Source organism: Chinchilla lanigera, unplaced genomic scaffold (assembly GCF_000276665.1).
Source record: "Chinchilla lanigera isolate Chin_1 unplaced genomic scaffold, ChiLan1.0 scaffold00002, whole genome shotgun sequence".
Classification (NCBI taxonomy): domain Eukaryota; kingdom Metazoa; phylum Chordata; class Mammalia; order Rodentia; family Chinchillidae; genus Chinchilla; species Chinchilla lanigera.
In genome coordinates this window covers 3,557,435-3,571,046 of record NW_004955403.1, presented here as the reverse complement: position 1 = coordinate 3,571,046, position 13,612 = coordinate 3,557,435, and the positions used below count along the sequence as shown (strand labels likewise).

The 13,612-nt window shown below is 40.3% G+C and overlaps 1 protein-coding gene across 1 annotated transcript in view; it reads right to left on the bottom strand.

Annotated features, from left to right (window-relative positions):
• Pgap1 (post-GPI attachment to proteins 1) overlaps positions 1-13,612 on the bottom strand; it is a gene marked incomplete at its 5' end in the record, with an annotated part of 54,607 nt that overhangs the window by 10,958 nt on the left and 30,037 nt on the right. Inside the window, 9 exon segments of the mRNA XM_013512108.1 lie at positions 918-1,053; positions 2,426-2,623; positions 3,349-3,439; positions 5,049-5,142; positions 8,515-8,553; positions 10,003-10,111; positions 10,941-11,007; positions 11,339-11,390; positions 11,496-11,569. Of these exon segments, the coding sequence (XP_013367562.1) occupies positions 918-1,053; positions 2,426-2,623; positions 3,349-3,439; positions 5,049-5,142; positions 8,515-8,553; positions 10,003-10,111; positions 10,941-11,007; positions 11,339-11,390; positions 11,496-11,569 (860 nt within the window).

The window sequence follows — 13,612 nt, the reverse complement described above, 5'->3', positions numbered from 1 at the left end:
AGTTAATGATTAATTAATTTGATCAATCTTGCCTGTCTTTGTTTTCCTGAGTAACCACTTTGAAGTTATCAATATGTAACACAACAACCACTGTCAATTCCCTGTCACCTTGTCTGTAATTCAGTATTGCTTGTACTGTTCTTGTGCTACTTTATAAATGGCTGTCTGTTAATGTTTTTGTTCTTTCACTTTTAAAATTAAAAAAGAAGGAACCGTAATTATCCGCTGTGATGCCAGCCATCGGCCCACAGACTACTGCTGTAACCGCCCAGACTTCCCTGCAAAGCGGCCAGCCTCGCTGGGAGAGTCTTTTGCTGTAGTAAAATTAACAGCCTAATAATTATCATTGTCTTCTGATTCCTCACAACACTGACAAGTATTTTATGTTATCTGAGTATGACTGGTAACTTGATCCTAACATAACTTTTTGTTTTCACTCATCTATGTTCACAGAGAGGCAGGAATGAAACTATTCTAACAAAATGTTAAAAACGTTAATATTTGCAAGAGTAAGATGCAATCTAAAACAGATTATAACTTGTTCCTTTTTTATCTTTGAAATTTTTTTGTCTTTTTGGGACAGGGTCTTGCTGTGCCGTTCAGACTGGCCTTGAGCTCACTTTGTAGCCCAGGCTGGTCTTGAACTTGCAATGATCCTCCTGCCTCAGCCTCCCCAGTGCTGGGATTACAGGCATGTGCCACCATACCCTGTGCTTTTTCACTTTAAAAAAAAAAGAAACAATTCAAATCATTAATTTCAATTCTATAATAACTGTATATAATTTAAATAACTAAGATATTTTTAAAAAACCTTTTATTGAATGTGCTACGTAACAAAGCATGACTCTGGCAGGGATGAAGCGTTCTGTCTACACGCCTCTGAGCACCGTCCCTCGCTTTCTGTCCTCACCCCATACCTTGCACAGATAGTAGAAATAGGAAAGCAGTATGGCAAGGGCGCCACAGGTGGTCCAGCTAACGAGGAGCAGAACGCCCGTCAGGAAGGGCAGATCTGGCGACAGGATCTTAACATCTTTCGGAAGTTCAGAGGGTCTGGAATAAAAAGAATATAGCTTTAAAAAAGACAGTCAACAGATACATTGATACAGTCCACATAAGACAATGACAAGGTATAGGCTGAGCATCACTAAGCCAAAATCCAAATTTGAAAATGTTCCAGAATTCACAACATTTAAAGCACCAACAAAATGTTACACGTGGGAAACTGTGTCCCGACCTCACGTGCGGGTCACAGCCAAACGCAGACGCACTGAAACCGTTGAAAGAAACTCTTCACAAGTGTGGGTGAGGCACAGGGAGCATAAGCGATTCTGTGTCTGGAACTGTTTCCCATCCAACAAGTGTATTTGAATAGGCTTATATGTACATGCATAGATTTCAATTTCTAAAAACACCTGCAGTCTCAAAAGCACCCACAGTCCCAAGCTTTTCAGGTAAGAGCTACTGACTCTCAAGTTCCCTGCCAGTCTCTCTTGCTTGTTAGTATGTAAAATCCTGAGCAGTAAGGTATTTTTTAGTAGTGGCAAATGGCCATGCACACTTGATTTTAAGGACTATAATAAAATGGAAGAGCTCCTCTTCTGTTCTCTTATAGCCAATATTATGGCTGATATTGGCAGCAAGGAAGAAAACTGTTGCCAAAGGTCACCAGTAATCTTAGACCCTGTGCCATACATTTCCAATCTTGACAGGAAGAAGAATTTTCCTTTTTTTGTTTTTTTTGGATACAGGATCTCACTATGTAGTTCAGGCTGGCCTTGAACTCATGGTGATCCTCCTGCCTCAGCCTCCCAAGTGCTGGGATTATAGACATGTGCCACCACACCAGCCAGAATTTCCCATTTTTCAAAGCCTTCAGACCACTCAGGTGCTTGACAGGGTTACTGCTAGAAAGCTGTCAGAAGCACCTCAAAGGACAGGGAAGAAGTTCCCAAGGTTACCCCTCTAGGAAATAAACCGCACACCACATCTGCTATGGCAGGGTGTAGTGAAACTAGACCGGTGTTCGGCCTCGAAAGCCGCCTAGCAGCTCGGACACGGTGTCTCTGGTGTGCAGTGCAACTCTAGGCGGTGAGCTCAGGGCTTCTCCGCACCGCATCTCATCAGATGTGGACTAAACTGACCGCAGTCTTCTGCGGGCAGGCTTCACTGGGGAAGTCAGCCTGTGAAACAATCCCTCCTGACAAAGATTTACTACCGTGAAATGTGTCAAGCTTTTCTGATGAACTCTTGGACATGAAGGTCAAAGCCATAGGTAGCATTTAAATTGCAATATATGATAAGTTTTGATAAGATATGACCACGGGCTCTGCCAGCCATACATCCTTGGAAAACAGGTAAGTGAAAACAAGAATGCAATTGTTTTCCTAAGCGCCATATGAGAGCTTTCTGTCACTCCCTTTACCTTTTCAAAGCCAGCCACAAGGAAGAAAGGAGTCTCACGGATGCACACGAGAGCAGGCCACTCCAGTAGGCAGTGCATGTTCCAAACAGAAAGAGAATCAAGGACACAAGGGGGAAACACATACTCTGACTCGTTAAAACGATGGCATCTAATTCTGGTAACAACAGTAAGTCCCAGAACTCCTTAAACCATTTACACCTGTGGGCAAAAGAAAGCAAAATGAAAGCCAATGGAGCAAAGCAAAAGCAAACGCCCAGCAAACTGACATCCAAAGACTTCGCATTTGCAGTCTTGGACCATTTACTAGTCCTTACAGTCCTGTGATATTTAACCTACAATTTATACTGAAAACAAACCTTATATGAAACGACCCATTTATCTTCCAAGTAAGCCTACTGATCTCCAGGTGTTTAACTCCTAAGTCTCCCACTGCTCTGTATTTGTCCCTGTATGAAGTAATGAACTTTTTTCAGTGTTAGAAAGCCAACAGCTAGTTGTAATGAAAGAATGAGACATTTAAGTACTGGTTCTTAACAAAACCCACAAAACTTGAATAGATTAAGAGTGGGATGTTGCCTGAGGTAGAGAAGTTTCAAGTACACTTTCTGTGGGAAGGAGGGGAAAGTGAGCAGAGGCTCCGTTTCACCCAACTCTGCGATGGTTTGTGTTTGTCTATCCGGGACATTCTCGAATCATCGGCAAACACCGCAGTGCTGTTAGTCTAGGCTTAGACTGATACAGATGTTCAATCATCATCTTGAAATGACTATACTATTGAAATAAATGTTGATATATTTTGAGTAAGTCTTTTCCTAAAAGAAAAATGCCATTTAATGAAAAAGTCACCTGCCAAATTTATTGGAATCAAACAATGTTTCATACATAAAATTAAAATCATCATCAGATAATAAAACAAAACTTACCCCAATAAAAACTTAATCATAATTACAAAAGGATCAACTTTGTATGGCTTGGCTTCTTTATCCAATATGGCAGCATATTCTAAACAATAACCTGGTAATTAAAAAAAATTACATGCAACAGAGAATTCACAGTAATTAAGTATGAGCTGTACCTTTTGTTGTCTACAAGAGCAACATGTTTATGTTTTATGTCAGAGAAAGCAAAGGGTCCTCACTACTACCATCGACTCTTCTTGAAAGATTAAAAATTACTGTGAATTCAATGGTTCTCACAGAAGAGTGTACATTCAGCAGCAAATTCAGTAAGTCAAAGCTAGGGTTTCATTATGTGTATCCATAAAGCTCCACAAGTAACTTTTCAAAATAGCTTTATTTGAAATATAATTTTCATGCCATATAATTCATCCAGTTAAAGCCTACAGTTCTACAGTTTCTCCTCTTTAGCTACACGTAGGTTGGAAAATACTTAGGAAGCAGTGACCCACTGGAACGAGAAGGGAAAGAGAGAAGGAGGGGAGGAGTGAGGATGAGGGAGAGAAGAGGAGGAAAGCGGGGGGAGGCAAGGAAGGAGGAAGAGGGAGGACAGGGAACAAAGTAGATGTCGAGGGGGGAGATTAGGAGGGAGTGTCTCCTACTAACAGGAAGACATTTACAACACTGGAATAGTCCTGCAAGGCAGAGGTTTGCGGAAAGAGAATCTAAATCCCATCAAGCCTATAGCTCTATTCACCAATTCATAAAAAACAGACGATAAAAGACGTCTGGGGCGGGGGGGTAAGGACTGGAGAATGATCAAGACATGTTATATGCAGGTACTAATTCTCCCAAACAAACATTACCGTTATGTGCTGGAAACACACACTAACTTACATATAAAAAAAGATTCTGTCTAATCACACCATGAAGGTGTAATCAGCAAAATCCAAACGTGAAATATGGTCACATTGAACAGTTCTGTCCAGTCAATTTATAAGGAGGAAAAAAGAGATGGAGGATGGAAACTACAGCTTAAGAAACTTAATAATTAAATTTAATGACAAGCTGCAATGTATAGATCTTATTTGGAAACTTTAAAAAATTTTAGTCATTTGGTCCTATTAAGGGGTTATTAATTTTTAAATGCGTATTGTGTTTGTCCTTTTAAAACATACTGAAAATAATTATAGTGTGAAGATTACACTATTTGATTCCTATATGTTTTTTTAAAAATGAACAATTTGTTTAGACTAAAAATAAAGTGTTTTCCATTAAAAAAATGACACCCAATGTAAGTGAGTTCAAAGCTAGGAGAACATTGGTAATTTGTAGGTCTCAGGCCCACAAACTGGAGCTCTCTGGACTAACTGCCAAAACTACTTTGGGATTGGTAGGTGCAAGCAGAAAAGTAAAAAGCACCTGAAATACTGGTCATAAAATCACCTGCTCTTCTGTACGCCACGCTTTTTTGGGGAGGGGACACCAGGAATCAAACTGAGGACCTCACACTTGCCAAGCAGATGCTGAGCTAACCCCCCGGGCCCTCACATGCTATTCTGGAATTGCCAAGGACACTACTATGTGGTTGTTTCTAAAAACTCTCGTACTAGTCTTAATAATGGAATTAAATGTACACAAGGAATCAACAGTTGTTCTATTTATCCAGCAGCTGTTCTATTTTAAAATTTGCAACGAAAGTAACTTAAAACAATAAGCATTCTTACCTGTTGAGAAAAGAGAGAACAGCTGTCCTCCATGGGCAAGAAGAGCACTGGATATGACGTAAGCAGGAAGTGCGCCTCCATGGAATCTAACTACCTGGGACGCAGGCAGAGCAATGGAAAACTCCTGAATATTCACGTCAATAAAACAAATGTACTTTCACACGGAACAAGATTTATTCTTCACGCTCTTCCTGACATGGCTACAGATTTCCACTAATGAGTACCAAAAGCTCTAAGTAAAATACTTTTAGAGCCTGGTAGAAACACACCTAAATTTTTCATCAAAGGCATAACTCATAACTGAGTAGCATATGCTAGAACACTGTTCTTCAAAGTACGTTTATGGCCTGCTTCCCATGTTCCAGGCAGCACACTAAACATCATATATGCATTATCTCATGCTTTCCTCCACACACCCATCAAGGCAGTTCCTACGCCCATGTACAGGTGAAGAAACCCAGGTGCCGAAGCCCAAGCACCCCGAACAATTCCAAAAGCAACGGCGAGTTACCTCCCACCATCTCTCCACATGCTTTTCCATAAAAGAGGAGAACAGTATTTACAGATGGCTGTGAAGTTTAAATAAGCTCATTACAAAGCGTTTAAAATATTAACTCTTACATGACGAGCTACCAGAAAACATTCACTGCAACTATTAACCTTTAGGTCCTGCTCCCTTGGAAATGCTATCAAACTGAGTCTCAGCTCACCACCACGTCACAGGGAGTCGCTCTGTCAGCTGACCCAATTTGCATAAACGTGTGTAAAATAAAAACGAAGCGTTAACTTTAAGAAGTACTGGCTCGAAAGCGTGTTGTCCCTTCCACGGAACTTCTGGGAACGTGTACAGACTGCTGTGAGCCGGATGAAATGCGCACAGGTGTACGCTAGCCCAAAGCGTTGCACAGGATTGTACGAAGTCCCTCCACGGACCTCCAGGTTGAAAAAGAGTAGGAAAAACTTAGAGTGTATACTCGTAATTTATAGTGTATAAACTCTAGGTAGGAGAGAAAGCGGAGCACAAGGCAAAAGGGCAATTTCTACCTATTATGTACTAAGCGGCACTCACTGCTTACTCAGGACGTACTCAGAAACCCACAGCCCACTTCCTTTAGTTATCAAGAGTGGAGGGGACAGGTAAGCAGCCTGCAGGCTCTGGGGCCGGACTCCTCTCTGCCTCTACCTAGCTCTGGGTCCTGGTCACGTCACCCCTCTTTCTGCACCCTCGTCAGTAAGAGCGAGGAAAGCAGCCTTTCGGGGTGTGAGGTTTCCATGGGTGAAGCATCTGGCATAGTAACTAACAGGGTTAAGTGACTGAGGAGGGCAGCTGTTATTATTCAACATCAACACCCTCCGCTGTCTTCAGATGCCTAAGAAGGCCGCACTGAGCCTCCCAAGGGTAGGATTTCTTTTACGGCAAAGGGCACTATGGTGTCAGGTGCTGCGCTGGGGCACCGATACAGCTGGGTCTATTTGGTACAATGAAGCTGGCAGCAGGAGTTGGCCTTTTCGGTCGCAGCCAAACTGGGACCACGCCTACCACACCTCCTCTGACGCAGCACTACTTACACTTGGAATTACAGCCCAGAGCTGGAAAATTACAAAATTTCACCTAAAAACCCTGTTTGGTCTCTTAAAACCTAAAGATCAAACAACATCAGGCTCCTTTCCTCCACTGAAATGATTTACAGCAGCTTATGGAATTTTTAGGAGAAAGCAATGTTCAGTTTACTTTTTATCCTCTCATAATTAATTTTATGAAAATATCTACCTAAAGGTGAAAGCTCTCGGTAGTTTCCTTTTTATCACTTTCCCAGTTTTCTGCGACCACGTCAAACAACATTCCAAGTTCTTATTTTTCAAAAAACTGAGTAAGATACATTATACTATTTGAAGTCATTCTCATGCCATCCACAAACTATGCAAGAAGGAACAGTATATTTTTCAAAAATTTTAGGACTTTATTACAAGCTTTTCATTTAACATTTTAAAAAGTACCCACTCCTCACCCTGTAAGACTAGCACACCTTTACTCTTTAGAAAGATTTCCACATCTAAATAACATTAGTCTGCTGGGGGTGGTGGCACAGGTCTATACTCCCAGCACTCGGGAGGCTGAGGCAGGAGGATCCCTGCAAGTTCAAGATCAACCTGCACTACATAGAGAGTTCAAGGTCTGTGGAAACTACACAGTGAAACCCTGTCTCTAAACACAAAGCAACAAAACAAAACACCTGCCAAAACCAGTATCAGTCTGCCTTCTGCTATACAATTACACTTGACTATAGCATCACAAGCTAACTTGACTTTTCTTGTCAGTAATCTGAGCCATGGATTGCAGGGATGATAGAGGTAAGAGGGCGTGCTGTGTCTTCACTCTCCCCCATGTGTAGGACAGGAACATGCCGTTTCAAAGTGCTAAAAATACAACAGCATGAATTCTTCCCCTCTATAAAAGATAACTTTTCTTAATAATTGGTCTTTAACATTTTAGACTGCAACATACCCACAATGCTGTTCTCTAACTTACATATACTAACATTGAATCTTCTTTTCATAATTTGTTATGTTGTTTTTCCTTCAAAATTGTTATACTTTAACTTAGAATTTTGCCATGTTCACAAATAATCAAATCTATTTCTCATCAGGTGGCTATAAGGATGAAATGAGATAATGCATATAAAAATGTTTTTTTAATTTGTTTATGAATTTGACTTATACTATAGGGAAAAAAAAAATTCTATGCCTGGATTGCAAACTACAACCAAATAAAAGCTATGATAAATATTTTACTGAATTTTAAAATTATATAATTTTCCTTTCTAGTCATTATTTAAGTCCAGATTAAACAATCCTGCCAGTTATGATCTGAATAGTAATATCCATGGTTTCACTACTTGATAAATTACTTTTGAAATGTCACTTGCAAATGAATTTCAACATATTCTTTATAATAAAATTTATCTTTAGCTTTTACAAACTGAGATGCACAATATAAACCTGTGGTCTGCCTGCAGGTTTATTGTGCTATGGACGACAGTGTGGTACAATAACATGCAGGTCTTGTATGATACTCGCTTAGGCAAACATTACAGTGCTTGAGAACCAGGTATCAGCTCTCCTTCCTGGGATGTACCAAACACGAAAAAGTGACTTCACCAACTTGGGGGCCAGTGATGGTTCTCAGATTTTATTAAAGTGGGAGAAGAGTGAGAAGAAAGGGGGGCTGGGGATTTAGCTCAGCAGCATAGCGCCTGCCTGGCAAGCACAAGGTCGTGAGTCTGATTCCCGCTACCAGAAAAAAGCCAAAAAAAAAAGAAGAGTGAGAAGAAAGAAACAAGCAGTGGGGGCGTGGCAGCAGCCACAGGCTGCATGTGGTCGGGTGCTTTTGTGATGCACAGCAGAAGGCCACAGGCCTCCATCCAGCAGTGACGCACAGGGCAATAAGGACAGCAGGAAGCCTTACCTGTCCCAGAATCTGCGAGAAGGAGGTCTTCACCGTCACCTAGTTTAAAGCAATTATTAAAAAGAAAACGTTACTTCCTTACACTCTGGTTCACGCTCTACTAAACTGCACAATTCTGCACATCTCTAAGTGTAAGTTTTTATAACACAGACCTGGGACATGAAAGAGTTTAAAGAACTGTCTGAACTACCATTTAAATTGTGTAAATAATAGTTTTACCATTTAGTATATTTTCCAGTATTCTAAATCTTCAACAATTACAACAATGTTATGGTATGTGTGGTAATTCTTTATTCACCTGATTATATGAGCAGAATATGTTATCAACAGATCCTGGTGGTTAACAGAATTAAGGCCAGGATAATATTTCAAAAAGAAACTCAGCCTTAATTATCTCTAACATGCACACACCTTTGTTTTTAATATTAGGAAGTCTAAGGAAAGGGGAGAAATCTTTCTTAAGGAAGTTGTAAAATGCCTGTGCTCTATCTAAATATGGACTTCTGGAAAATATGCAGTGTTGGGGAAAAAATGAACCCTTTGAGAACATAAAATATTTGGATCCAAACTGACAACTCTGTGTTCTTACTATTGTAAAGTATCTTATTATTAGAAATATGAAGGTACAAATTAAAAACCATTATAGTTCTGCAAGACCCTTCACTGTTGGAAATAGTTAAAAATATCAAAGCATTCATAAATATCATGAAATACAAATTAATTCATAATGTAGGCCCAACAAAAACTTAGTTGAAGAACAGGATCTATTAACCCTAAGAAAGTTAATTCTAATAAAGAATCAAATATGAAAGTTTTATTTAAAGCAGTTAAGCAGAAATATTTCACATAAACCGAAAGTCGGAGATGTCACTCCCACTGAAATGTACACTTTCACCACCTACATGTGGAATCTTTGGAATCCGGCATGTTGGAACGCAGGTAAAGACTCAGTTCATGAATCCGTAAGGAAATAAAATATGACCCTCAATCGTATGTCCTTTCACTTAGGAGAAAGAGATCTACCTTGATTATAAAACAATACAATGGGCACTAAATGGCACACGTTAATGACTAACAGCTTAAAGGATGAGAAGAAAGAAAACAAGATCCTTCTGCTTACTCAGTGGTGATATCAACCAATAAGCACCGGGCCAATTACTGTCAGTAATGCCAGTCAGCTGATTTCATGAAGTTCTTTAATGTATAAAAGACACTGGACCTTTGGCTTCCAAATTTAGACAGCTAACGTGCAGTTTCACCTTTGTTTTATTTTCTATTACTTACAAGATGTATACAATTTGAAATGATCCAGCTAAAGAAATACTGATGCAGTGAAAACAGACAAAGCGGAGAATATTTAAAATATTTTAAATGTTTATTTCTGACATTTATGGGCTTTGACATCACCATGTATCTGCAGCTAATATAAAAATGCTTCTACTTTATTCCACAAATCTTGCTTGAAGATTATGCAAACATACAACTTACCTCATACTGACAGTCTGACGACGTGTACATTTTTAGTAACGCCACATGGCTGTCATTTTCTGGCTGAGCAATATGAAGTTTCACAGAAATTTCTGTAGAAGATGGAACCCTGAAGAGACAACCTAAGTGTCAATTCTCAGGTATAAAATGCTGGTGAACAGGCCTGGAGAAGGCAACACCCCGCATGACACCATGGCGACTGCAGAGAAGCCGCACGCCAAACCTCTTACTACGGTGACATTTTCCAGTCACACTGCAAGGGCCTGAATGCTCCCTCTCTAGGACCGGGGAGTTGGGCTAGAGTGGCAAGGTGTTCATGTTTCAAGCAAGTGAGGTTACGTTCTGTAAAATGTAGTACGAATACTACATGCATCTTCACTTACGGGCACAGTGCTACATAAAGGGTATTCGTATTTTACTAAGAGGCACTGTAACTAGTCACACACCTTAGATAAATAAGGTGTTATGGGGCTGGACGTGGTATGTTCCGCAAAAGCTCCCTGTGCTGAAGGCGTGCTGGCCGATGGGCTTTGGGAATGACTGCCCTCATGTGTCACTCACCCAAGGGGCTGTCATTTGATGGTGTTACTGGGAGGGGATGCAAACCGCAGGGGGGACCTGGTTAAAGCTGATGACCCTGGAGAATGTAACCTAACCCGGCCCTCTTCTCTGGTTCTTTCCACCTCCCTCTCCTTTCCGGCTGCTAGGAGGTGAGCCACTCTCCTTCGGCAGACCCTTCCACTATGACCTGCCTTGGCGTCAGCAGATCAGGAACTAAATCCTCTCAAACTGTGAGCCAAAATACATCCTTCCTCTTCTAAGCTGACTTTCTTGGGTATTTGGTCACAGCAAATAACCCTGACTAATACGTAACCTAGGCAGAGGATCTATTTTACTAAACAATACTGAAGTTTAAAGTAAGTTTTTCACATACTTACTGCGCAATAGTTAGTGAATCTTCATAAGACCAGGGGATATGAAGTTTATAGATACTTGTTATTTCTTCTGTGGAAACAAAGGAAAAGATGCATTATGTACCATGTTACCTGACGTATACACGAACTACTAGACCACCTAACTCTACCCCTGCCCACTGCATAAAACTCAGTAGGAGCTGCAGTGCATGGTAAGGAATCATGGAGAATTTCTAATCATGATTCAGTTACACTTACAAAGCCACTAAAGTACAGGGGTAGTACTAAGAAACTGGAAAAAATTAAACAGCTAAATCTGAATTACTACTATATTAAGATATGAAGATATGTAATATTTTTAAGATGTGAATATTTAAGCTGCACTGTGAACACACTTTATATTTTTCAGAAAATACATTTACCTTTGGCTCCTGAGCACTTGCTTACCACGTTGAGTTTAAAAGCTTGGTATATCTAACAGAGTTTGACCACAAAAACAAAACAAAACAAGCTTATTTGTTTGTTTAACTAAACAGTAATATTAAATCAAGTCCTTTCTGGGGCAGTCAGGAGGATTACCTGTCCAAAGTTCAGTAGCTCTATATTATAGTACAGACCACTGGTATTCAATAGCACTTTCCTTGAGGATAATCCTGTTGGATTGAAAGTACTGTGTTACTTAAAATATCAAAGAGTTTTTAATGTATTTTCTTAAATAACATTAAAATAATGCTATCAGTTCTGAAATTAAAAGATAATTTCCACACTTTTACTTCTGGTATGGAGGAGTCAACAACTCTTAAAATCCAGTCTTCCTGCAATCAAGCCTGAACAAAACAGAGTGCTTATAATGACTTTTAATTACAGCCCTGTGTTTAACAAGTACCTATTTCTAGTTTTAGAAAGATATGCTTTCTTTGTAGCTCTTTTTACAAACTTGCTACCTTTAACGATACTGGTGGTTCGGAGCTGTAATTTCTGTAATGTTCTAAGTATTTCCATACTCTGACAGTACTGGATCATAGCCCAGTAGATAAATACTCATGAGTCCAAACTAACATAAAAATTGAATAGCCAGGTTATGGTGGTACATACTTGTAACCCCAGCACTCAGGAGGCTGAGGCAGGAGGATGGCTATGAGTTTAAGCCCAGCCTGGGCTACACAGTGAGTTCAAGGCTATAGTGGGCTAAACAGCAAGACCTTGTCTCAAAAAAAAAAAAAAAAAAAAAAAGAATAAATATATCAACATGACAGAAATAATAACTTTGTATCTCAGGAAGAATTTCAATAATATGGAATACAAGAATAGTATCTGCTAAACACTAGATGAACCAATGAACGCTAAACTTAGTGAGTTATTTTGATGAAAAATACTGTTGGCATACTCTCAAAATATCTCCCCCATGATATTTACTAGTTATGAGAGGAAAAGCAGTAACTTTCCAGTGTAAATACCAGCAAGTGCCACCTCAGACAAGAGATGAAGGCTAGCGCCATTAACGACTGCGGTAAGCAGCATGTGTGCTGGTGTGATGCACTCGAGAAACGCACATCGCCTCTCTGAGGGTTTTTTGGTTTTTTTTTTGAGACAAGGTCTCACTTTGTAGCTCAGGTGGCCTTGAACTCACCATGTGGCCCAGGGTAACCCTGAACTCCCAGTGACCCTCCTGCCTCAGCAGCTGTGTGATGGGATTACAGGTGTGTGCCACTATACCCGGCTGTCTTTGTGGTATTCTTGCAAAAATGCCGAACTTCGATCTGATCATAAGAAAACGGACAAAGCCAAACCGAGGAATGTTCTACAAAATAACTGCCCATAACTGTAAAGGTTTCAAAGTTATAAAGACAAGGAAAGACCAAGGAATTGTCACATTATAGGAGACAAAAGGAGACGCGACAGCTAACGTGTTGTGGGCACTCGGGAGGGAGGATGTCAGTGGAGTAACTAATGAAAACCAAAGCAGACCTGCGGGTTAGTCAGCAGCATTACCCCAACACTAAGCTCTTGCTCTAAATTTGTATTACGCTTATGTAAGAGGTCAGGCATAGGAAATGTGGGTTTTAGAATAACAGTTAAATTGTGAAGTTTCATAGGAAAGGTAGCAATTTCTTTTCTTTCTCTCTTTTTCTTTCTTTCTCTCTCTCTTTCTTTTTTTGAGACAGGGGCTTACTATGTAGTGCGGCTGGCCTTGAACTCACTTATGCACCCCCGGCTGGCCACAAACTCACAGTGATCCTCTTGCCTCAGCTGCCTGAGTGCTGGGATTACAGGTGTGTGCCACCATGCCTGGCTAAGGTAGCAATTTCTAACCCGTAATAAAAACTTCATGGGGGCTGGGGATTTAGCTCAGGGGCAAAAAGCGCCTGCCTGGCAAGCGCAAGGTCATGAGTTCGGTTCCCGGTACCAGAGAAAAACCAAAAAAAAATAAAAATAAAAATAAAAACTTCATGAAGGGGCCAGTGAGATGGCGTGATAGTAGGGTTCCTGCCTGTCATGCACAAGATCCTGGGTTTGATCCCCAGTATCACAATAAACAAAACGAAACAACTTCATGAAAAGTGCCAGCATTCAGTATAACTTTCGTATCACACACACACACACACACACACACACACACACACGATTCCCTTCAAATGTATGTGGTTACGAACATGTTCTTTTAAAATCCACTTCTGAGAAGATGACTGCTGGCC